The sequence below is a fragment of the Heloderma suspectum genome, chromosome 4, assembly GCF_057233095.1.
Source record: "Heloderma suspectum isolate Gila_16-S chromosome 4, 16-S_ref, whole genome shotgun sequence".
In the NCBI taxonomy this organism is placed as follows: Eukaryota; Metazoa; Chordata; class Lepidosauria; order Squamata; family Helodermatidae; genus Heloderma; species Heloderma suspectum.
In genome coordinates this window covers 260,456,276-260,482,314 of record NC_139461.1, presented here as the reverse complement: position 1 = coordinate 260,482,314, position 26,039 = coordinate 260,456,276, and the positions used below count along the sequence as shown (strand labels likewise).

The 26,039-nt window shown below is 40.7% G+C and overlaps 1 protein-coding gene across 2 annotated transcripts in view; it reads right to left on the bottom strand.

Moving 5' to 3' along the window:
- Positions 1-26,039, bottom strand: part of LRIG2 (leucine rich repeats and immunoglobulin like domains 2) — a 61,969-nt gene that overhangs the window by 8,632 nt on the left and 27,298 nt on the right. Inside the window, exons 2-16 of one of the 2 annotated variants that reach the window (XM_084853475.1) lie at positions 21,597-21,668; positions 20,148-20,222; positions 19,564-19,698; positions 17,844-17,987; positions 16,355-16,498; positions 14,567-14,710; positions 14,206-14,349; positions 10,457-10,537; positions 9,670-9,741; positions 9,488-9,556; positions 8,502-8,665; positions 7,032-7,352; positions 5,570-5,851; positions 3,456-3,905; positions 2,287-2,436 (exon numbers count right to left, since the gene is read on the bottom strand). In XM_084853475.1, the coding sequence (XP_084709601.1) occupies positions 2,287-2,436; positions 3,456-3,905; positions 5,570-5,851; positions 7,032-7,352; positions 8,502-8,665; positions 9,488-9,556; positions 9,670-9,741; positions 10,457-10,537; positions 14,206-14,349; positions 14,567-14,710; positions 16,355-16,498; positions 17,844-17,987; positions 19,564-19,698; positions 20,148-20,222; positions 21,597-21,668 (2,447 nt within the window). The remainder of the gene's footprint in view (positions 1-2,286; positions 2,437-3,455; positions 3,906-5,569; positions 5,852-7,031; positions 7,353-8,501; positions 8,666-9,487; positions 9,557-9,669; positions 9,742-10,456; positions 10,538-14,205; positions 14,350-14,566; positions 14,711-16,354; positions 16,499-17,843; positions 17,988-19,563; positions 19,699-20,147; positions 20,223-21,596; positions 21,669-26,039) is intronic. The other variant, XM_084853474.1, reaches the window with a different exon arrangement.

Here is a 26,039-nt window from a genome sequence, read left to right as displayed (position 1 = left end):
GGGAAAATCCTAACTTCACATATACACTGATGGTATTTGAGTTAGTTGTGACTACCTAAGATAGATCCTGGGGTCATGAGGATAGCACAACAATAAAGACAACAACTTGGTATGGAGAAGCAGTGAAAAAGGTGAAGTCCACGTTAAGAGTTATCAGGACAGGCTTTGAAAAACAAAACAAAAATGCCAGTATCATAATGCCCTATATAATTCTATGGTGTGATAGCATTTGGAATACAGTGTACAGTTCTGGTACCACCATCTCAAAAGGGATGTCAAAGAACAGGCAAAGGTAGAGAAAAGAACAACCAGAATGATCAAGGGGTTGGAGCAACTACCCTATGTGGAAAGGTTAATGCTTTTGGAACATTTTAGTTTAGAAAGAAGATAACAGTGCAATCCTATGTATGTTTACTCAGAAGGATGTCTCACTGATTTCAATGAGTCTTACACCCAGGTAAGTGTGCACAGGATTGCAGCCTAAAGGGTGGGGAGGATACATGAGAGCAGTTTATACAACTAGCAGAGGTACGAGGAGGAGATCATGAATAAAAAGTAGCCAAGAGCAGGAGGCAAGTAGTGCAGCTCTGATCAATGAAACAATGCTCCTTCCCTGTCTTTATGGGTAGAGAAAGATGCCAGTTTTTAAGGGAATGAAAGGTTTATGGCTTGGCTCCCTCACATGTTGGTGACTTCTTTAGACCCAGCAGACTGACCCAGTGTCTTTTTTTAATCACTGGCTCCTATGTGTCATGCCTCCCTCAGACTCCTCCGAGGAGGAAGGGGAATAGCAGGCTCCAGACCCAGGGTAAGGGACCAGCGCAGAAGGAGCCCGAGCCCCCTCACCTCCTGTGGATGTTCCAGGCCCGGCTGCAGCCCCCTCAGAGGATTCGGAGGGCGAAATGCCACCGACCCCCACAGAGCAAAGGCGGCTACATGTAAGAGAACAACGTAGGCGAGCCTCTCTCTGTTTAAGACAGAAAGGCTCTTGGAAGCAAAAAGGACTGAGCGTATGCAGCTGCTTCAGGATGCAGCAGTTAAAAGCAGGAAGCAGGCAGGAGCAAGGCTGCTGGAAAACGTCAGTATCACATGCCAGATCTCAGCCTTGACCCCAGACCTGAACCACAAGTGTTCCCTTGTGTTTTGGACTTCGGACTGGAAAATGGACTTCTCTTTGCCACATTGCCTTGGATTTGACTGCCCTGGTAAAGTTTCCCGCTTCAGCCTCCTTTTTCCCTCTCATAGCCTTGGACAGGTTTACGACCCTGTTATCAGCCAGTGATTGATCGCTACAAGCTGCAGTCAGCTGGCAGGAGCTGACACTATGTAATATCATTTCCTCTAACAGCAAACTCAGGTGGTGAGTGCTGACAGGATGAGATCCAAAACGGGGCCACTGAGAAACAAGAGGAAGAAACATCATACTTGGGGGAGCCTTGAAGTGTGCAGAAGTACAAAAGGTCTTTAACAAAAACTTGAAAGGGCAACCCCCCTCCAAAAAACCACCCAGTCTAACAAGGACTGAGCATGCTCAGAAGCCACAGAACGTTGAATTTCAGCTGGAGAAGTAAATCAGGAGCTGGGGGTAAAATGATGGAATGTAGTATCCTAGAAGAAGGTATGGCTGGCTGACTGGAATTCTGCACTGGAGACTCCTGTTAGGAGGCTTCATTGCAACACTTTTCCCATTTGAAGATCATCTATTAGCTAACTGGGTAGCTAATGTACAGAAATCTTCCCTTACATGGAAAACTGTAAGAACAGGGCTCTTTGACAATAACATTTATTTCAGCCTGCATTAGAAGTCTAGGTGGTGCACATAGCAATCTATCCCATTCTACATTAAACAATTTTCATCTGCAATACTACCATCCGATTCTACTGCCTGGTAAGTAATAATAGTACTGTTAGAATGGAACAGAGTGATAGCACTGGAGTTTCCACTAAAAGGTTTGCCTAGGGAAGGCTGGGCTGACTTCAGTCTTGGGTGGTCTACCCTTTCCCCCCACTAGAACCCCCATGGGCTTCCCAGTATCTTTTAAATTGACAAAGCACAAGTGCAAACTCAGGATCTGTCAACAGTTGGGATAGCTTAACACAGATCAGCAATGCTCCGAGTATGCTCTTTTGCTTAAGAAGTGGCTTGCTCCATCAGAGCAGTCACCACCAAGTCCAGCATTCTTTACAAGAATCCTAGCAACCAGCAAGCACTTGGTGGGCCACCAGAAATTGGCTGTGGACCATGAGCTACTTTCTCCACCTCTAATCAAGAGATCCAGGGCTTACCATCTGTGCTTTTGTGTACGTAACCATTGGAGGGCGGCATAAGTTGCTGATTGCTTCCTGCTTCAGAATTACTGTAGCCTTCCTGTGGCTCTGACAGGGTCCCTTGGGAAGATAAATAACTGGGAATATCAGCAGGCAAATTTACCTCCTCTGAAAGAGAATAACAATAGCAACATAAGACTATAATTTCGCTATGGAAACAAAGCTATCCAGCAATCGGATGTCTGTCAAGATGGTGATTCAAGTAGATCTCCAAGGAAAGTAAGCTCTCAGAGAAAGATTGCCTCATGTGCCTAGAAGAATGCAATTCCTTAAGAGTCTTCTTTTCTAATGCTGATTTACCACTATCTTTTAGAACTGCGAAAATGATACAGTCTCCCACTGCAATACAACCCTTTCTCAAACCATACTAAACAAATATTCTGAAGAACTGCCAATTACAGTGGCAATTCGTTCTCCAAACACTATGGCCTCAGTTGAAAGCCGAGAAAGATCATAACAAGCAGTCTCTGACTGGGTTCACATGATCACTGCAGCCCATCATGGCTTATTTGCGGCATGTGCCGGTGGCCACTTTGAATATTCAATCCCTGGCAGGGGTTGCCATGATCTGTCGTGTCGCCTGAACCCGGGCGGCAGGGATTATTTGAGGATTAAACAGCCCTCAAATACCTCATACTCTATTGTATGCCCACTGTCTTGCTTATGTTCATTCACTGATTTGCAATAGTCTCCCCACAACTCTTTTCCAGCCTTATGCTCATTTGGTTGCTTATATGGTAAAGCCCTCAGGATTGCCTATACCAGCCTTCCCCAAGCTGGTGCCCTCCAGATGTTTTGGACTACAAATTCCAGCATTCCTGACCATTGGCCATGCTGGCTGGGGATGAGAAGTCCAAAGTGTCTGGACGGCACCAGGTTGGGGAACGTTTATCTATGCTAATGTTCATATACTATTCAGAGGCTCTGGCATTACCTCTCCATCAGATGTCAGACAATCTACCAAACAAAGTGAGAACATTCTGGCAACAAGATCACATACCTGGGCTTCTGTGAAAGGAGGATTTCCTTCTGGTCATGTTGGCCTGAATGACTTCATTTTCCTTATCAAAGCAAACACACTCATGATAACTAAGTAAGGAACAAAACTAGATTTGCAGGTTCCCCACCTGTGCTAGTGATGCTGTAGTCTTCACTCTTCCTTCTCATATGATAGATAACAATAACCCAAACCAGAGAGGTACCCACAACACAGCAGACCACAACGATTATCACAATGCCAACTGTTGTCCAGCCATCTTCTTCAATCCCAATGGCACTTTGGGAAGAGTCACAGTTTGGTGAGGATATGACATATAGGTAGATATGGCCACGCACTGTACCAAGCATATTGGACATAATGCAAGTGTATTTCCCAGCATCCTCTAATCCAGCATCTACAATGATAAGGAGTTGATTGGCAGCAGCAAAGAAATGCCGTTCTGTTACTGTCAAAGGCCCATCATCTTTGGTCCAGTTTAGACGAGGGGCAGGGCTGCCACTAGCAATGCATTGCAACACTGCTGTTTCACCTTGGGCTACAGTCCTATCTTCCAAGGGCCTCACAAATGACGGTGTTTCTGGAAACAGGAAGAGGTTAGTTTAAAAATACTTAAATACAGAGTTATAATGACAACTGTATGGAATAATGGTAACTGCTACATATATGCAGATTGTGATTTTGAAGACTGATCTGACAGCAATATATGTCATGGACAAATAAAATGATAGTTTAGTCAGTGTTTCAGGATGTTTTATTCTCTGGGAAAGATCTTCCCAAAAGTGCTAGGAGATCTTGTATTTAATTTCTCCACAGTTCAGTTTGAGCCATAGTTAGCAGTATAGGGCTATGAGAACAGCCAACTCCAAAAGTGTTCTCAATTTCCTAAAGACAAGGTAATTTTAGGGAACGGGATTCTTTGTTTTTTACCATTCATAAACACCCCCTATAAAAACAGACTCTAAAACATTGTTTCCTGTGTCATTTTTCTGGTCAAAGCCATTAAATAATGGTGCATCTACATAACTGCCTCATGGGAAAGATGGGAGCTGTAGCTTTGCTCTTCAAAACCAGACAAGGAGCACAAGAGAACACAGCAGTGATGGCAAATAAAACAAGACATCTTTCAAATTACCCAAAATAAAGTGGGTCACCAGCAGGCAACCATACGGAAAGCAGATGTTCTAGAAGTGTTTGCCTTAGAAGTATCTAACATTTGGGGGGGGTAAATACCAGACCAGCTTCTTGCTAGATTGTAAATCAAACTAAAAGGATAAAAACCTGCTTATTTCCTTTTTTGATGCCACACTTACATCCACTGGCATCAGCTCAAACTACTTTAGGAAAGTATCAGAAAGATTCAACAAGTCCTAAATCTAACTTCTTTAATTTGCTCAGATGCAGAATCAAGGCATTCAAGCAGGCTCAAAGTTACTTCCAATTCCCAGTGTGAACATGGATATACCAACTATGCCCTCACCTGGACAAAGATAGCCTAGCTACAGTTATTCATGCTCTGATAACCTCTCATCTGGATTACTGCCTTTGTGAAGGAAGTTATATGTGAAGCTGCCTTTGAAAACGGTCTGGAAACTTCAGCTGGTCCAAAACAGGGCAGTCAGATTGTTAACGGGGACTGGTAACAAGATCACATTCCGACAGTACTTTTCCAGATGGACTGGCTGCCAGTCCATGTCTCGGCCTGATTCAAAATGCTGGTATTAATATTCAAAGGCCTAAACAGCTTGGGGCCTGGTTATCTGAAGGATCACCTTCTCCCATATGTACCTGCCCAGACTCTATCATCATCTTCAGGGGTCCTTCTCCAGGAGCCCCTGCCAAAGGAAGTGAGGCAGGTGGCTACCAGGAAGTGGGCCTTTTCTGCTGTGGCACCCCAGCTGTGGAATGAGCTCCCTAGAGAAGTTTATCTGGTGCCTACATTGTACTCCTTTCGGTGCCAGGTGAAGACTTTTTTATTTTCCCAGCATTTTAGCATGCTAGTCTTTTAGCTCTGCTGTTCTAAATCTGTATTTTAAATCTCTGCATTGCTGCTAGGTTTTATTCTGGTTGTACTTTTATATTGTAGTTTTAAGTTTTCATATTTTATATTGTTTTATGTTGTACTTTGTGGTTTTAATTTTGTGAACTGCCCAAAGAGCTTTGGCTATTGGGCGGTATAGAAATGAAATGAATAAATAAAACATTTAATCAAATCACCCATGTAGCCTTCACTACTTTGCTTACCTAACACTGTCAATGTGGCATTAGCTGATATACCTCCTGCCACATTTTGAGCCATACAGCTATAGATCCCCATATCTTCTATTTTCACATTTGCTATGAAAAAGACATCATCTTCTGGCATTACATGCATCCGTCTTTCACGAGCTGCAGGGAAGTCTGTGCCTCCATCTTTCTGCCAGGAAATCTGAGGTGGGGGATGGCCTTCTGCAGCACACTCCAGTTTAGCCATGGCTCTAGTTCGGATAGTTAGATCCATAGGAGTTTTCACAAAAGAAGGCAGCTCTGAATGAACAGACATTAGGATTAGCAAGTAAGACTTCCCAATACTAGCCAAAGAATTCGTAACACTCCCTCTATTAAGAAAGGGCATAATTCTTCTCTTTTAGTACATTTTTCAAGCTTTTTATTTGAAGCTACCAGGCTTCCAGCATACACAGTTATTAAAAATTATCCTAAACACCAATTCCTATCTCAAGAGAAAGAGGGATGTTCTGTCCACTCTTTTTCACAAATTGGTTGATTCTTCAGAGGAGAAAGATACACCAATTTCTCATATCTTTGGAATATGCCATCCTGCAAGAGCTGTCCTTCAATCCCTCTAACATCCCTTAATGTTGATTAGAACAGACTGAGTTCTCCTCATTCAGGCAAATATAAGTTAAAACCCTAGACAACCTCATTGGGCTGATGTAATTTGGTTAAGGCAAGTATACAAGAGAATAAGGGCCAATCATTTGTCAAACAGTTTGCCCTTGTGTAGTTGATAAATAGCTCGCACCTGAGAAGGTGGGAGGAGAGACCCAGATCAGGACTGTGGTGTAGGGAGGAATGCTATAAGCCTTTGCCCCCATCACAGCCCCAGTCAGAAATCTTCCTCCTGCACCTACTATTCACAATGGATGGCTTAGGCCTCCCTGCACTGGTTATTTAAGAAAAATCCACCATACAAGGGCAAACTATGTGACAAAAGTTTGGCCCTAATTTGAAGTGGGGTGCACCCTTGGTAAATAAGATAAGCTTATTTGTCTTACATAGTAAGTGGTTGAAGCTGCTTCTTAGACATGGTCTGGTTCTGAGGATGTCTGTGAAAGGCAATCTTGGCTTGATGAACTGGTAAGCAAATGGATTGCAGCTGGTACAAACATTTTTCATTTCCAGACTGAAAAATGTTCTATGGAAAAACGCTGCCATTTAGCCAGCTCTTTAAGTCTGGCCAGAAGGCATCTCTGAGGACTCTTGGAACCAAAAGATCTTCACAAAGGTTTTCTGTACTAGCTATCCCAGATTTACTTTCTTCAACTCCTCTACAGAATAATTGATTAAAAAAAAGGGGGACACTTCTGGTATACCTCTCCATTTGGAAGCTAAGCAAACACTGCAAAGGCTTTTACAAACTAAATTCCAAAGCTTTTAAAGTTAATTTCTTACTAAAACGGGAAAAAAAGTCAACACTGCTGCATACCATTGACAGTCAACTTGGCCTTGTTGGAATAATTGGACCCAAAGTGATTGGAGATGATACACTGGTATTTTCCTTCATCAGTGAAGTTCACATTGAAAACATGGAGGACAGTAGTGTACTCCAGAACTTCGCCATCTTGTTGCTGGTACCTTACAAAATTCTCTATGTCGGCATCGTACAATATTTCACTGTCCTTTCTCCAGGTGGTAGACATGGGCAAATCACTGCTGCTCACTGCCTTGCAAGTCAGTGTGACATTGGTGCCTCTTAGTGCAATGGTAGTCTCAGGATGTGTTCTGATCTGTGGCTTGGGAAAGTCATCTGTGAAAAAACAAATCAAGATTAGCTGGATTTCCTTTTTCAGCATGTAACAGAAATAACAAATACTGATGCAAACTGTAACGCAGTTCAGCTTGTGCTGTAGGTGACAGCTGCTCTCATTGCTAATTCCTCAAAACTTCTATCTCAGCTTTCATTTTAGAACTGTCTGTGGGGGTATGAAGCTGTAAACTAGGAGGTCTCGAGCAAGAACAACAGCAAGAGATACACCGTAAGATCATGCAAGGATTTTGGCAGGGTTCTTATATCTCACCACGATAAAATGTGCTCAAGAATTGTTGGGGCACAGTTGTAAGATCTAATTTTAAGAAAAGCTTTAGCCCCTATTTGGAAAAAAGCACCTTCTTTAGAGATTAACTATATGCAGCCTTTCCTCATCCCAGTTTTTGGTAACTATCTGAATAGTATCTACATTCAAAAATCACTCCATCCCTGCCCTGGGCAATATTGATTCTCTTGCCTAATGACAATTTAGATGTCAACATATATTTATTTTATTTCTGATTATTTTGGCAAGTCATGCATAGTGGGTGTAGGCAACTGTTTGAAGATTGCTGGAAGGAAGGAATATGGAGATAAAGCCTCTTGATGCTGGAATTCTCTGATTCTATCTGTCTAAAGGAGATTCACTGGCCTCAAAAATTTTAGAACTACAGCTTTATTTCATACAATTAGTAAGAATGTCAAATTAAAACCTTTGCTCTAACAGTATAACACAGGTGCTGTTAGACAAAAAAAGAAAAGAGGCTGCAGTGTTGCTTAAATCTTGGGAGAGGAAGAACTTTGAAGGATCCAGTGTGGAGCAGGTTTCTCATAAGATCCAGAGTGACTGGTTCTCATGACTCCAGTGCAGAATCCTATTGTCCTAGCAAGATGCTGATCTAGAAGTATCATTGAATAGACCAGAAGATGTGTTCTGGCTAATCTCTGGAATGTGGATGGATGATAAATGTTTCTTACAACATTATGGGCCAACATAATTATTAAAATTGAATTAAGCCAATGGATCCAATGGGCAAGTCAGTGAAGCCATATCCTCTCTCCCTACTCACACACATGACTACTTTCCAGAACAGAAGTGATAAGGGTGTCCACCATATTTTACAAATGAATGCCAATAAGAGCACAAACCACAGACAAAGTCTTCAGGCTTCACACTGAGGATGTTCTGTCCAGCCAGTGATTCAGGATGAGCACAAATGAAACTGACAGCATCCCTTAAGTGGTTGTGGGTGAGCCACTGATGCAGCCATTTCAACTGGCAGTCACACAGTAAGCTGCTAGTGTTCAAAACTCTGAAAATGTAAGACACAAGAAAAAGCTGTCAGGTAAGCAAATGACATCTTATTTGAAGTCACCAAGCAGGGTTTTCCCCCTACGTATACCTGCTAAAGTATTTCTAACCCTTCACCAATATCTCAACATTATATACGTGATCTGTTTGGTAATGTATCCTAGTTATACTCTGACTAGCTTTAGCATCATGCTCCTCTAAACAAATTCACATTTCTCTTTCTTCACAGCTTATGCTAATGGGACTACAATTTCTCAAAAAGATCACCATCCTATATGCCTTTTTAAAAAGCATATATCTTTGCACGATTGTACTGAAAAACAGTACAATCGCTCAAAGAGCAAGCAAGAGGGGAAACCCCCCCACTATACACCAACTACAAGAGGGGATAATGATGCTGTAAGCTCTGTTGGAAGAGGGACATTCTTTTATGGTCTAGACCAGAAGTGGGCACAAGGTAGATTTCCAGATGTTTTGGACTGCATCTCCCAGAAGCCCCCTGCCAGCATAGCCAATGGTCAGGAATGGTGGGAGCTGAAGTCCAAAACATCTGGAGATCTATTTTCTGCCCACTTCTGGTCTAGACAGCTGGTTCAGGAGATCACAGGCCTTTAATACCAAATGTGTGCAACTGGTGAAAAGAGAAGGTAACTGAAGATAGTCAAAAGTCCTAAATAGCTAAGAGAAGGTTACTATAAAATGTGAAAAAATGAAACTGAGGTCTTTTTATAGTTCACCAGCATTTTACAAGTAAAACGTGTGTGCCAGTTGAAACATTTTATAACATTTCTATGAAAATTAAATATGTAGATTAGATACTTACAGATCTTTAAGAAGAGGCTGGGAAAAAGCACCTTCTTGAATAGACATTATTGCATTGTTGTTCAAATCTCTGCAAAATTAAAGAAGTGTGCCTGCATGAGTTTACTTCAAATTTCACCTTTGAAAATAAAACATACACTTCAAAAGAAAACTTACAGAGAAAATGCTGCAAGATATACTTACAGATATTCAAGTGCCTGAAGACCAAAAAATGCTCTCTTTGTAACTGACTTAATCTGGTTTCCTTGTAGAATCCTAAAACATAGCCCAAAGAAAACCTTAATATTGAAGCAAGTCAAACAAATATTCATTGATATGATTAAATCAGGGAACCAGGTAAATGAGTGATGCTGTGTCAGGGGTCCTTTGCTGACAGGGAGCCCTCCTAGGTGGTGGGTCTGTCAGTCTGGCTGGCTGGCTCAGTGGACATTCTGGCTAGAAGCCCACACTGCAACACATTGTATTCCAATGTGTCTTGCATGTTCTTCCCTGTGGTAAAGAATTACCTAGTCACTTCTCATCACATGGTGAAGGAACTGAGGGACTTTCTCCCCATACACTGAGTGAGTCAGAAACCTTTAGAGTAATTTATGGAAAAAAGAAAAGAAAAACCTAACTGTGTAGTCTACAAGACTACAAAATCTCCGCTTTCCTGTTAAAAAGTTAGCTGGGAGACTCCTTGCCTCCTGAAACTATAAAATTTTAAAGAATTAATCAATTTCTGACTTCTTTTCCTCATGGGATGAGAGTGGGTATGGATTTGTATCACATTTACAAGAACATCCGTAAAAATATTAAGGGACCCATTGCTTGGGGGGAAAATAGTTCAGATTTGTAACGTCCAATCCCAAACATTTCTTGATGAACTCGTGATATGAAGTGTTACTAAAAACATTTTTCAGCTTCGACTGCAACATATACTGTGGGCTTCACTTCTGTGCTGGCAGACATGTAAATTCCTAAGGCTTACAATGTATTGAGTTTGTCAAGTCCTATAAATGCTTCATTTGAGTCTTCTATGGCCCAGGAGATCTCATTATTTCGCAGGTCTCTGAAAGAAAAAAAGACATACCAAAGAACATGCCTGAGAACTTTCTTTTGCCAAACTCCCAACATCAGATAACTTCCCCCTCCCCGCTTTGTAGGACCTGTCATCTTTATGGTGCTTTTTGAAATATAAATCTCATCCTTCTTGCATAGGGAACGCACTGCGGTTTTACCAGACTGGGAAGTTAAGCTGCTTCATGTTACAGCTCCCTGTGTGAAACCTGCTGTTCCTAAATGACAGCACTCCTCATTGGGACTGTATGTGCCTGGTTAGTGCATAAGCTGGCCTAAAAATATAGGAGGACACCTTCATGTGAAAGCAATTTTTGGCTGTTTTAATATACGAACACAGGCCTAAGGTAGAAATAAAGCAGAAGTCATGGAAAGTCAGTAGCACGCTTGGGACTCTGAAGCCATGTGGCACTGTTTCTCTAGCTGAGCAACATCTGTTAATCTCTAGTGAATACAATATGCCATTTACACAAACTGGGGGAGTGTCCTGAAGAGACTTGTGAACTGAGTTGATGTTGCTAGTACATTGCTTAATCTTCTGGAGTGAGAAGCTTGTAATAACATTAGCATATTAAGAGATTATACATAGGTCGGGTGAAGAACTGCTAGACATGAAAGAGTAGATTTTCAGAAAGTAGTGCGGGTGGGTCTGCTCAGAAATCCTGTTATGTGCTAATGGGATTTCTGTCTGACCCTTGCATTGCACTTCTACCCCAAGCACAGAAGAGAAGGCAGCTGTTAAAACCAATGCAGCAAGCTCCTCGGGGTGGGGGAGAGGGGAGAAGAGAAGATGCTTTGAAGATGCTTCATTACAGTCTAATAGATTCAGCAGTGCATTTCCTTTACATGGCAGGTCATAAATTGATCACAGCAACAATTCTCACTTTACTTTTACAGTTCAGTGAACACAGGAATTTAGAGCTCAGGCAGCATTTTATCAATGAGAATGCACATAAAAACCATCCGTACAGCATTTTAAAATACAGGAGTTCTGCAAATTGGTACAATCCAATGGTGTACATCACAGCATTTAAATAATATCTTCTCTTTCATGCATCAGTGCTATGCAGTGACAGAACACTTAAGGTTTGCACTCTTTTCAGGAATTGTTGCATTAACTGCATAAATGCCTGTGGAGCCCAATGCATAGCCAACAGCTGGTTCAGTGACTGGATCCAAGACTAAAATGCTCTCAAGAGGTCCTGTGGTATTGAATTATGCCTTCCAAGATCAACTGAATTGAACTACAGAGAAAAGTTAAGATCAGTAGTACAGGACAAATCTTTCAAATCTATTGTTTACATGTTCTTATTAATTCCAGATATGTCCCAATTTTCTGCCTGCAACCATGTCTCTAAAAATCATAACAATGGAAAATCATCATAAAATCATAAAAATAGAAAACAATCCATTAAAGAACTTTACTGGCTGTTGAAGTTGCCACATTCCTGGAACTAGAACAAGTTCTTCTGAATAACCCAGAAAACCAGAGTAGGTTCTTATTGTGTAGGCCAGTGTAGTTTGTTCTCCATGCCTGGTTAGACACATACGCTTGGAGCCCTGTTAATCACTTTCACCCCATTGACGATGAACACCCAGCAACCCTGACCAAAAAGCCTGCCTGTCAGCAGCCTGATGCCTCTTAAGATCCCAACAAAACACACTAATTAATCTGCTGCTCTTTTTCATGCTAAGTCTAAAAAATTAGTTTTAACTGATTTGCTAAAGGGTTGCATTAAGGTTAACAGAATATGACTGCTTATAGAAGTCTTTCTGAAGGCTGCGACTATTTGGGCAAACTAGGTTGGAGTTACAAAGATTCACTCCCTGTCCATCCAAGACATTAAAAATAGTCAGGTCTGAAGAATACAGCAGAATTCCAGGGTGATTATTTTGCCATCTGCTCTAAATTACACAGAAATTACCTTCCTGGATCTCACTTGAATACACTGCACAAAATATTCTTAAAATTATCCATATTTAACTTTCACCTTCATCTTTTAAATTACACCTGCTACTTTTCATCCTGTTCTCACTAATCACAGTAAGTAGCTGTACCATTCCTTATATGTTACTACTGAAAAAATCTGTCATGATTTAGCCATGTCTTCAAGCACAACTTGTTTTTTTTTTTTCATAATTTCATAACAGCTTTGGACTCAAAATTCCTGTCATGTCCATAATTCTCTCTTAAGTGTCCAATTTGCTAAAAACAGCAAGCCACTGAGGCCTGACCAGTATTGGAGATTATTGTGGATACAGGTTCCATTTCTGCATCTGATAATTTTAATTTACAGTAAACCTCTTCAAGCACTGACAAATTACCAGGTAATTTAGAACAGGTGATCAATTCAAACCATTTCCTACTAACTTTCAGCCTTAGCAATTTAACCCTGCAAGTGTTACTTCTGAGACAATGGTATCCAGCCCACCACACCTAACGGACTTTGTTGAAATGCATGTGCATTTCTGTGTGTGTGCATGTATAGATCATTGAAGATCATAGAATCATAGGGTTGGAAGGGGCCTACAAGACCATTGAGTCCAACCCCCTGCTCAATGCAGGAAGCCTGATTTCCAGGAGGTCTCCCATCCAAGTTCTAACCAGGGCTGACCCAACAAACCTACTCACCAAGAGGCCTGGGGTAAGAACATCATTGATCTTGGCAAGCAAGAACACTGCAGCCGCTAAATTAGGCTGCCAGAAAACTGCTCATGGGAACAACACCATTGGTGCTATTAGCCCTTCTCTTTCATTCTTTGGGTGTAACTACTACCGCTGGGTGGAAAGAGAAGGAGACTCTGCATATGTTCAGAGGCTCTTCTTGCTGGCTAGGAGAAATAATTTTGGCTAATAAGCCCAGACATAATGTGTGGACCCCTGTATGTATGTACGATTGCACGTTGTGTATGTATGTAAATACCTATATCTATATAAAAGAAAGACAGAAAGACTAACAACAGAGTATTAAAAATATATATTTTAAGCGAAACATTTTGGCTTCCACCCTGATCAGTAGTGTTTTAACAGCACAGCTACTGATGGGGGCGGAAGCCAAAACATTTATATATATATATATATATATATATATATATATCCGTTGTTAGTCTTTCTATCTATGTTATAAATTTTACCTTAAGACTGACTGCATCCACAGTGGATCCACAGCCTCCTTGTTGCTTTGCAGTTGTGCTGCTTAACACCAACCTCTACTTTATTTACACACGCACACAGCCAGTGGCCCTGGGCAGGGAGAACTCAGCCTACAAAGAGGATACTTGCACAGGAGCTCTTCGGGTTGTTTATGGTACAGTTACAAAACGGTGGAGACAATAGGATAGGAACAATTTTATTTATCATTAGTGATGCAATAAGCATTAACCAATAGGAACGTGTGATATTCAAGAGCTATATTCTATACAGCACCCTAAATTGCAATTGTTCTGCCAACAGGGAGGGAAAAAGATTTTTCCTAGTAACTCTATATTATTGGTGTTTGAGTACTGGGAAAATGCCAGGCTGAATCTATAGAGTGGGATAGAATGGGTGTTTTAATGCCATAAGCAATAACAAATCCATTCTGGAACATTTCAAGTTTTCATTTCTGCTAGCTTCCTTCACTGACAAATGCCAGAAGTGTCTCTGCATTATGCACTTACAAAGTTTGTAGAATTGAAAGTCCCTTAAAGACACCATCAGCAATGTGACTGACTCTGTTGTCACTCAGATTTAATCTCTCCAATAAACTCAGTCCAACAAAAGCAAACTCATCTAGGCGGGTCAGTTGGTTGTATGATAGATCTCTGAAATAAAACACAGTACAAGGAGAAAAATCTAAATAATAAGAACACAGAAATGTGGTGACAAATGTGGTGACACCACAAATCCATTTTATTTCTAAGAATATTTTGTTAGAGAAATTAAGCATCTTCTTTGGTAGGGGAAAAGACATTATAGCTGCTGATTTTACTCCAGTTAACATTAGGGAAACACTTCAGTGAAAGAAATCCCAGCACTTACAGTTCAGAAAGCCTTTGACAGAACTCCCATGCATCTGGTCCAATCCTGTTAATGGCATTCTGACTGACATAGAGCTGCTGTAATGTCCTCAAACCGTACAGCCAGCCCTTGTTTACTTCTGTCAGGTTATTGTGTTCCAATTCTCTGTAGAAACAAAAGGAAATGTTATGTGTGTTTCAAACAAGAAGTATACATTTATATAGCACTTTTACTGATGAGGAATGCAAAGTCACTTACAAATACAAAGCTACATGCAAGTCCTTGCACACAGAAGCCATAAGCATTTAGAGGGCAGAAGAAATAAATGGTTAAGTAGGAAGCAAGAGACTTGGGGAAACTAACCTAGTGAGCCAGAAGCAGAGCCAGCTGAAGAATTCAGCAAGTCAATTTGTTACTCTACCCTTTACAGAATGTGACCTGCCGCCATTCTATGGAAACCTTTAAGTTATACAATGGGGAATGAAGCATTAAATGTGCTGATAAATTATACTCTCTAGCACAACCAGTGAGCCAGTATGGTCTAATGTACTCAGCCCTAGGAGTTCAAACCCTTAGTCAGTCATAAATTGAGCCATTCACTATGTTCCTGCCTCATTTCCTGTAAAAGTTAGAAAAGTAGCGACTACTTTAACAGAACTGTTTTGGACACAACTATGTTGCCCTGGCCATGGGCGTTGAACTCTTAGGTTAGAAGTGCCAAGATAGTGATACATCAGACTCAAAGGTTTGCTTACAAGGAGACTTTATTGAGTAACTTACAGCACACAGGCATACCCAATGGTTGGATCAGACAGCTTCTCTGAACCACAAGCCACTGGGTACAATGGGTCTTATACTCTACAGGTTAGCAATAAGCAGCGTTTCAGCAGCACTCACCCCTAGCGTTCATTGCCTGCATAGGCTAGCAGTGTTTGGTTCTCAAACATAGCCACCCGCAGCTTTAAGGTAAACAAACTCTGCTTCTCAGGCACATCAGAGATAAAGATTTTCCTCATTAGCAAGGAATGCACCTGGAATGCTGCTATCGGCCTTCTGACTCATCTGCACATGCTCAGAGGCTTACTAGCATGGGAACTGCACCAATAATGAACTTAAGCAAGCATTATGGATCTCTGGGCCCCTCTTACACTACAAATGACTTGGCTACACTCCTGGGGCCAATACAGCAACTTAGGTAGGTATGGTAAGGCAGGCGTGGAAAGAAAAGACAAGTGGGAACCCACTGCAAGCCCTGTCCTCCTCTACATCCATACATTCAGAGTGATGCAAAGAGGGCCTCTGGGCAAGTAGGTGAATGCACATAGGTGCTCCTTTGCAGACATTCTGCTGAATGCCTGGCAAGTATAAAGTGTATGGATCAGCAACATGTGTGATAGAAGGGATGGGGCCAGCAGAGCAGTCCTGTTTCCCATTACTCCACATGTTTACCCTGCGTGTGGAGAAGGTGTAAATAGGACTATTCTTGTTACAACCTTAGCGCACTACAGCCAGACGGCTAGTGTAGTTACTTTTCTAAAATAAAGAAATGCCAGTATGGACTGCTAGAATAGCAGTATTGACTTGCTCAAGGAAGGAAGTCAGCTGGGAAGAAGCGAACAAGCCAATCAGAACAAGTCAATGAAAATGAAAAGATATGGTTCGTTAATTTCCAAGTGTGACATCAAGCCATAAGCTTCGATGGACAATAGGGGAACCCTATCTATATTTATCATGCAACACAATTTCATCAGTTCCTGAAGCACTGTATCATTCAAGACCTCTAATGAAGAGACCATAACATGTACTTACAGTTCTTCCATATTATCCAGTCCAAAGAAGGCACCATCCATTAGCCTGCTAATCCCATTGCGCTGCATTTTTAATGACTTTAAGGAATCCAAGCCTTGAAATGTAAGGCTGTCTATTACTTTAATTCGGTTTCTTTTAAGTTCCCTAAATAATAGTATTTTAAACATTAGTTGGTTGAAATCAAGTATAACCATTATTTGTTCTATGCTTTTTGTTCTAAGAAAAAAATACTACTGAAAGGTCAGATGTAAGTGACATTGACGCTCTACATAGTACTGAACTTTGTTCTAAGAGCATGCAACATAAATCCTGTGATGACCAATAGAAAATTTCTTCCCAAAGCAAACAGACATTTTGGAGGAGCAATTTTCATCAGAACTGCAGCATACCAATAATTAGAGACATCACACCCCCACAGCTGCTATTTGGAATTTTTACAATCTGCATGTTGAAAGCAAATATGCGTTTAATGTCACATCTAGTTTGGATGCCTAGGATGCCTGCTACTAAACATAGCCATCATCTAAATTTCAACAAAAAATATTGTGACACCTTAAAGACTGGCAGCTTTGTCACGGCAAAAGCTTTCATGGACTACATCCCAGTTCATCAGATGCATGAAGTGTTCCAAGTAAATATATACACACAAGGGGAGTGGGAGTGGGGAGATTGTAAAGAGTGAGGTCGGAGGGAACTGAAATGCAGAAAATACGAACAGCAATAATTATCTTTTTTTACAGTGTGTGTGTGTGTGTTTGTATATATTCACTTTGGGACTCAGGGTAACACTTCATGCATCTGATGAACTGGGCTGTAGTCTATGAATGCCGTAATAAATTTGTTAGTCTTTAAGGTGGCACAAGACTCTGTGATGTTTTTGCAGCAACTAAGTTGGCTACCTGTTCAGAAATGGTGAAATAAAGTATGTTTCTTGCTTCATAAATATTGTTTTTTACACATATATACATTTAATCAATGGATTTAATTGCTCAATTGACAAACTCGTGATTGAAAGCTGCAGTTCCTAGTAGTATGTAGCACTTTAAAAGAATAACACATTTATTATGACAGTAATCCAGGAAAGCTTATGCCATAATACATTAGTTAACCTTTAAGGTGTTACAAGACTCGGGGGGGTGGGGTGGGGAGTTGCAGCAAAAGGCCAACAGAGCTTCTTCACTGGAAGCTGTTTCTATGAACCTAAGCAACATCAATGCTATTATAGGATAATTAACATAGTGCCTTCTTAACTAAAAATTCTTTCTGGTCCTTTGTTTAATGCGCATTCAATTAAAAAAAATTAACATCAGCCTATGCACGTAACACTTCTGTGGCGTGGGAAGGCTGCATTTAACAGCAAGCCTGGCTATCTGAAACATTGCTCCCTGCACTTGAAATACTAATCACCCCAATAAAGCTTGAATTTATGACAGCGATTGACATATTCAGAATGAAGATTATGAACTGATGGTGGGGTATGACCACTTACAAGAACTGTACATGAGGCAGTCTGAAGGTCTTCGGAGGAATCATGCTTATTCTGTTTCTGTTTAGTTTCACAACTATTAGGGAGCTGGATAAGTTATCAAAACAGCCTGCTTCCAGAGTAGTTATTCTGTTGTTGCTCAGATTCCTGTAAAATCAGAGTTTTTTAAAAAAAACTTCAGAGATTAAATCCTGCTTGACAAATTACACAAGAACTTCAAAGGAGCCAATTAAACTTTGGTTCGGCGCTTCTATTCCTTGCCTCAAGGAAGTTCATTTTCAGAAAGGAGAAACCTTATCGCAGGTTAGGGCGTAATCCTACAGCCTCTACACAGTGTCAAGATGCCCATAGGGTTATTCATTTTCTGGGGACTAAGCTCGGAGCCAGCACTCTGAGGTCAGTTCCCAGAAAACCAACTTCCCTCCCCCTCATAGGTGGCATGGTTTGTCCCTGGCTCCATGCTCATAACAGCAGTGCAGAGTGACCAAAAAGGGGGTGTTCCTGGGGGTGGGGAGGGCAGAAGCACTGTTGTGATGCTTCGTATGTGCCATCCAGCCTCCCCTCCCCACTCCAAGGCACCCTGGCAAGACAGCTGAAATCAGCCATCTAGATGCAAATGCAGGGCAGCTGGAGCGCGGAGTAGAAGATCCCCTCCGTGCTCCGCTCACCCTACAATGGATAGTCGGTTGCCTCCGAGTTTGAAGGCAGCCAACTGTCCTCATAGGATTGCGCCCTAATTCGCTGATCTGCCATGACTGTGGTAAGAGCTAATCAGACACAAGCATAAAGGTATGTGACTTCATATCCCCAGCCTCCTAGATTCTCCCCCTTATATGCATCACTGTCATTGGGCATCATGGTAATGTAAACAGCTTGAACGATCACATAAGAGAAGCCAAATCAGCCTTCAATTCCTGAGGAAGGTATGGGGTGGTAAGAGAAGACAGCTTGTTACTTTCCAGCTTGTTACTACAATGTCCATATTTTGATGCCACACTAAACTTTAGCAACACATGAACAAGCTTCACCTCCTTCTGAGCTTGCACACTTTACCCTCTACCTCCCATATGCTGAGAGTTTGGAAACGTTTGAATCTGCTTTTAGTTAACTGTGGTTGTGTTGTATTGTCTGGAGTAACAACCTGATTAATATTAACTATGGTCAGTTTAAAATAACACAACTTCAAACTATGGTTTCTGAAGCTGGCTTGTTTTAAATTAACCGTAGCTGATGTTAATCACAGTTGCTGGTTTGGACACAACAAGCTGTGACTGACGAAAAGTGGAAGTGAAAGCTTCCAAACTCCTGCTTGTGGGAGGAAGAATGGGGAGAGGAAAATGTGTGAACTTGGAAGGAGGCTAAACTCATTCACATCTTGTGAAACCATCGCTCAGTGTGACATCTGAACACAGCCAATTTGCACAGTGATAATTTCACATCAATATCAAGAACAAGGTGCAGGCTTGCTGGATCAGACCAAGGGTCTATCTAGTCCAGCATCCTGTTACAAACAACAGCAAGTCACATGCATTGGGGGAAGCCCACAGCAGCACAGGAAGGCAATGGCCTTCCCTGCTAATAGGTGATGAGGGAATACAGAAGCATTTTGGTACACAGCTCTCTATGCTAGCTTTCACACCTTTTACCATTAGATATAAATGGATATACAGACATGAAAGTGTGTGCTTTCAACCCTACAGGTTCACTGCTGCTTCCTACTTACAAGTACTTCAGCTGCATCCGTGGGAATGAAGAGGCTTTGATTTCAGAGATGAAATTAGAGGTGAGGTCAAGATTCTCCAAGGAAATGTAAAGCTGAAGCTGTTCAGGGACAATCTCTTGAATTATATTATGCACTCTAAAAACAGAAGGAAAAGCAATATAAGGACCTTCACTAGACCAACAACACACAGAAGTTGTTTATTTTGATGCCTGTTATATCTGCATTAAACAACTAGTTAAAAGCTGGGTATCATTCTATCAGTGCTATGTTGAGATTGTGAACTATCATTTGTTTTTTGGGAAGTATGGTTCCAGAACGTGCTTCCCTATTGACTGAATGGCCCACTGTCCAGACAGCATGATGGAAAGCAAGCCAGAATAATTAGATGGGCAATCCAGATTCTCAACACTATCCTGTTATTAACTTGTCTTTTAGAACACAACTAGATGTTTAGTAATTCATATGAAAACTTTTATTTTCAAGCATTAGTGCATGCTTCCATTTCCTTTAACTTCTCCACCAGGATAGCTTTCCTGCATTGCCAAAGCTCAACAGTTTTCAAAAGTCTGTAAATATGTACTTACAATGAGAGTAGTGTGATGTTAGAAGTCAATTCACCAAAGTAGGGGATGTCAATTAACTCATTGTAATTCATCTTTCTGAAAGAGAGATTTCTTTATTGGCACTTTGAAAAGTGACAAAGACAAGTCAGAAAAGCGACCAATAAACACTTTGCTTGTATTAATATTCTTGTTACAAGCATTTCAGCTTAGCCTGCGATGCCTCCAAGACACAAAGTTAGCACGTTCCTCAAATGTGCATTTCATAAGAGAAGTCTTAAAAGACAAACAATTCAAAGAACAGAACTGCTTTACTTAATTTATAAACACCAGGGATTTTAGTCATCCTGGACTCATTTCCAGCTAGCAAGAAGGGGCTAGAAGTACTAGAAAATTTTTCCTAACAGTGAAATACCATATCAAAGAACAGTAGAGATATGGGGAAGTATCTAATGCAACACTACTGCTAACATAAATTAAGTTGTGCTAGTGTAAACGGTCTTCAGCGCAGCACCAATAGTGCTTGTGGGCGTGATGGATTTCCCTGGTAGTGTCACACTGAATATTGACCATAAAGCTTATATGAAGAACTTCAGGATTAAGTTAAAATATTTTTATTTGAATTAAGACAACATATATGTGATTACAAAATGTTAATAAATATAATGTCTGCACTGCTGGAATTCTGCTTCTCTCTGGAGAGACTTGAGCATGCAAGCATTTGGGATTAACCTTTATTCCTGAATCTTCAAGTCTAAATTAACATGCATCACCTGAGCATGGCTACATCTCTAATTTAGTAACCAGAAATTAAGCAACAGAAGTGAAAATTCTCAACTAGCTTTGATTCACTGTGGCACTCTAAGGCTGCAATTTTATGTATATTTACATAGAAGTAAGCTTAATGAAGACAGTGGGGGTTTACTTCTGAGTAAACATATATACAATTCTGCTGTAGCTTATGAAGTCCACATTGCCCACCTCAAAGCTAAAGTATTTATAATTATTAGAGGCCTGCAGGCTGCAGCCAAAGATTATGCTAATCCATCCTGGAATCACAGGAGTTCCAATATATTAACAACCTTATATTTATTCACAGAAGTTTTTTGGGGGTTTAAGATTCAGTTGTAATTACTGAAATGTATCTCTCCATATCTGTCCATGACATGATGGTCCCCAATTTCTCTTTTCAATATGCAATCAGCAACCTAGTCCTCTTAAGTCTCTTTTCTCTGACCACGCAATTTCCTATTTTCCCTCCCAGAACCCCTCCTCTGACAATCCTACTGTCAAAAGGCTTGTGCCCATTTTACTTAGCCTTTACATTTTCTACTTCTCCTTTCCTAAGACCTTCTGCCTGTTCTGTCCCTCTGAAACATTACAGCAGCTAATCACCGCCAGATGTTATATTACTATCTCTGCGACCATAAAATCCATTTGTGCATAACAATATAGACAGCTAGAATAACTTACACTTCTTCTAGTATTTGACCTGATGAATCAATGGTCCAGTTAGAAGATAACAAATGGTTATGACTCAAGTCTCTGCAGATAAAAGAGAAAATTACAAGGTTATTCTAAATAGTTCAGTCAGTATAAAATTCACCTTATAAACCACCCGATGAAAGTACAGCTACTTGTAAGTTGACTGTGTATAACTGAATATTACACAGGAGAGACAGTCTCACATCTGTAGATTTTTAAACTAGACTTGCACAACATATGCAACATTACTCCAAGTGACCTAACCCTGTGTAACTACCACCCATGATTCTGTACTAACAACTAGCACTTCAGACTGCCAATTCACTATGAACATGAAGTAAAAGAGTGAGTAAAATACACATCTTACTCTTTAAATACCCTGATTACAATGTATGATAGACAGTCACAAGATATTCTGTGGGATAAACTAACCTACACTGCATAATTTGAAGCATGTAATCTTAGTTCTTTTTATGCCATTGATTGAACAGTGTGATTTCTTTAAAGAACAGAATCCAAAATATATCAGGGTAGAGCTATCTGTTATCAAGAAGCCAACTCAAAGCTGATATGGAATACCCCCATCTGATTTGGTACAAGGAAGCAGCACAAATTAATTTGCTAAGACTATCAGTTACTAAGGAGAAAACTGATGCTTGTTATCAGCTTGAAAGAGCATTTATTACACTCCCTCTGGAAGTTTTACAATGGGTTAAAAAGCCAAAAGGCAAAAACCAGTTACAAAGCAATTGTAACAGTCTTGGGATAAATATAGAAGCAAATCAAGGTTTCAATCCTAAACACACTTCTGGAGAGGAACCCCAATCCAAAACATCAGGACTTACTTCTGAGTAGGCATGCATAGATTTTCAGTGTAAACTAGAACATATTCTCTGTTGCTTTATTCAAAAGAGGTATTGAATTTAGATGTCTGAGGAAACTCATCCATGGGAAAAGAACACAATTTGTCAAGATTTAGTTAAACAGATTATCACTTAGGAAGAATTTAAATTAAGGAGATGAGGGCAATCCTCCTCCTCCCCCAGTAAAATATATATTCAATTAAGGCTTTCTTGTAGTCCATATACTGGCAAACCTTAGGTTGCAATCCTATGGTCGCTAGACAATGCCTAGACAGCCATAGGATTTTTTTGTTTCTGGGAACTGACCTTGGTTCCCAGAAACCTGGCTCCCCACTCCCTCCCCGGCCGCTTCGGAGGCAGCAAGGCTTGTCCCTGGCTCTGTGCTTGAAAGAGCAGCATGGAGTGGGTGAAAAGGGGGTGTTTCTGGGGGCGGGGAGAAGATCTCGGAAGTGCTATTATGTTTCCTATGTGCCGTCCGGACTCCCCTCCCCTGCTCTGTCTAGCTGTGCCCCAGCTAGACAGCTGAAATCGGCCATTTAGTCGCAAATGCAAGGTGGCCGAAGCACAGAGGAGAAGATCCCCTCTGTGCTCTACCCAGACTGCATTGGATAGTTGGCCGCCTCCGAGTTCAGAGGTGGCCGACTATCCCCATAGGACTGCACCTTTAGTCAATTAAGACTTTTAACATACTGTAAATACGTAAAATTGGGGGGAAAGATGGAATGATAGGAATATATACTCTCACATATATAATATACTTTCAAAATTAAATCAGCAGAGTCTTGCAAACTACAGTGGAAGCAGGCTTTAAAATTAAAATATGTCATGTGAGTTTTGGGAGAGACATTTTTCAGTATCAGCTTGTGTGAGACAAGCGAAGTATAAAGTACTTTTTCAATGGTATGTCATTCCTGAAAGACTAAATACAATTTAAAAATGCAAATGCCTGAAGGCAGCAATTCTATGGTATCTGGTAGGACAGGTACCTAGAGGCGATAGGATTTTTTGGTCCTTGAAAGTGGGGAGAGAGGCCCACCTCTTGTAAACCTCCACAGCTGGTGCCATTCCAACATTATGGAGCACAAAAAGGAAGTGTTCCACAGGCATTCCATGGGTGTGCTGGGAGAGGCTGTGGATCCACAGAATCCAGAGCCTTCCCATGTCCTCAACATGCATCCACCTCACCCAGAATGGGGGAAGAAGTATGCCACCACTGGAGCTGTTGCAGAGAGAGAGAGAGAGAGAGAGGGCTAAAACAGCTAGGTCAAAAAAAAAGAAGAAAGAAAGCCACACACCCCTTTCTGGTCTGAGCTGACAGAGCTTTGGAAAAGGTACTTCCTCTGCCTCAACTCTTCCCTCTCTCTCACCCATAGGATTGCTCTGCCAGTGTTGGAAATATTGATAAAATCCATATGTGGAGCATTAACTTTGATGGAGGTGCCATACTATTCAAATGGTACTGAAGCTCAATAGTAGATAATTGGGACAAGATTACTACAGAAACCAGAAATATCTCTTATGAAGAATTGTGATGATAGCCCACCAAGAAGAGCTGTTCCATTACTCCAGAATGCATTGACAAGAATTGTATGGGGTCAGCACTAGAAAGCCGCTGATCAAAGTTCTGATAGCAGAAACTGCCAAACAGACTGATACTATACATCAAAGTAATGGGCTGCATGCTCAAGTTAGCTTAATTCAACAATAGTCTCTGTTGTTTATTGCAGGGATAGGGAACACGTGGCCCTCTAGATGCTGTTGGACTGCAACTCTCAACATCCCTCACCACTAGCTATGTTGGCTAAGGCTCAGTTTTATAGGAATATTTATGGACATGAACTATTGGAAAGACTCTTGTTTTTGCAGACTGTGTTTGATTTCTTAAATAACAACAGATACATTTAAAACAAAACAAAAACACAGAATCTGAGGGACAATTCAAATGTCCAGTCTCTGTAATGACTAAGTTGTCCCAGGCCTGTATTCCTAGAATTCACATGGCTGAGAACTTATTTTAAATCTAACACTGTGACAAAATGTCAGGGACTAAACATCTGAACTAGTCTTGAGTTAAAGAGGAAGCTATCATGCATAACTGACAGAAACACACTTAAGATTGTGCATAGCTACTTTATTAAACCATTCAGAACAAAGAGTTCTGTTATAGCAAGTTGTGCTTGTTTAACTTTGTATTCTAAACTAGTGCACATTCCATATCCAGGCAACTCTATACATCACATTTTACAATATGTGTAAACTTATACAAAAGTGTTACTCAGATAAATGTAATATACCAAAGGAAGGTTTCTGCCCTAAAGTTAATGCATTTGTCTTGACTCAGACCTCTAACATAGTTTATATGTAGACTTAAGAACTGGAAATAAAAGAAGGGACTGGGAAGCTCCTGGAAATCAATAAGCTGTAGCCTTTATATTATGGAAAGGCTGCTGATGGGAATAGCAATGAATATCATGAAGGGAAAGTAAATTTTGGAATATGGAAGCTAGAAAGGAAGGGGAATCCAGCTATTTGTCAATGAAAATTTTGTACGACAAAACTTTCTCAAAGCTATAAAAATGCAGAAATGATCAGGTTCCTGTGCCTTTTGGTGGACCCCAAAACGATCTGATGAACCACATTCATTCTGAAATCAGAAGAAGCCTGTCAGCTATTTGGAATCTTTCAGAAAAGATGCTCACTTTTCTACTAGATCTTCCATTGCTAGAATTGAGTGTTACAGCAAATGTCTAAAATTTGGTGAGTGTTTCCATTTACATGTGAATACTGACAATACCAGATGAATGTTTTGACTCTCCAAAAATAGATATATCTTCTCCTACCTTTTGGATATAGATTAATGAATGCTAACAATCACACTTAGGGCAACTCGGCACTCACTGGTGTAACTTAGTTTTCACAAATTCACAACATTCACCAGGATTATCAATATTCACATTAATCTTTACATTCACCAAATTGCAGGCATTAAGTATAACTTGAGTAATGTGGTAATGTCACTGGAAACCCATCGCTCTGGAAACTGAACAAAAGATGGAAGAAGCCTTCTGTTATTCCTTGAGAACAGCATTTTTATGTTTTTATGGATGGCTCCAACTTGAACTTTGGAAGGGAGTGTAAACTGTTGTTTGTTAGTGCAAGAATAATCTTTCTGTTCATTACTAACACAAAAAGACATTGGGCCTATAACTGGGGCTCCTAGAACAGCAGCAAACACACAATAATCAAAGCAGACTTCTATTTTACGTTGTTAATGCATTTTGGCTCTCCTCCAGGAAGGAGATGAAACCCAGGCTGCTTGTGCTGACAGCTCAAGCACAGTATGTGAGAGCAGAGCTGGCACCTAGAGCAGGTTTATGAAACAGTCCAGATAACAGAGATGGTGAGCAGTTTATCTTGTCAGAGTGAGCAAACTGTTGATGGATGCTTGCATGCTTGAACAATGTCTCTATTAAAAACAGAAAGTTCTGCCTCAGCTAGCCAGTCACACCTGTCTATCAATGAGGTATTAGCCACTTTCCCCTGGTTTTTTAAAACAGCTTTACCCCTG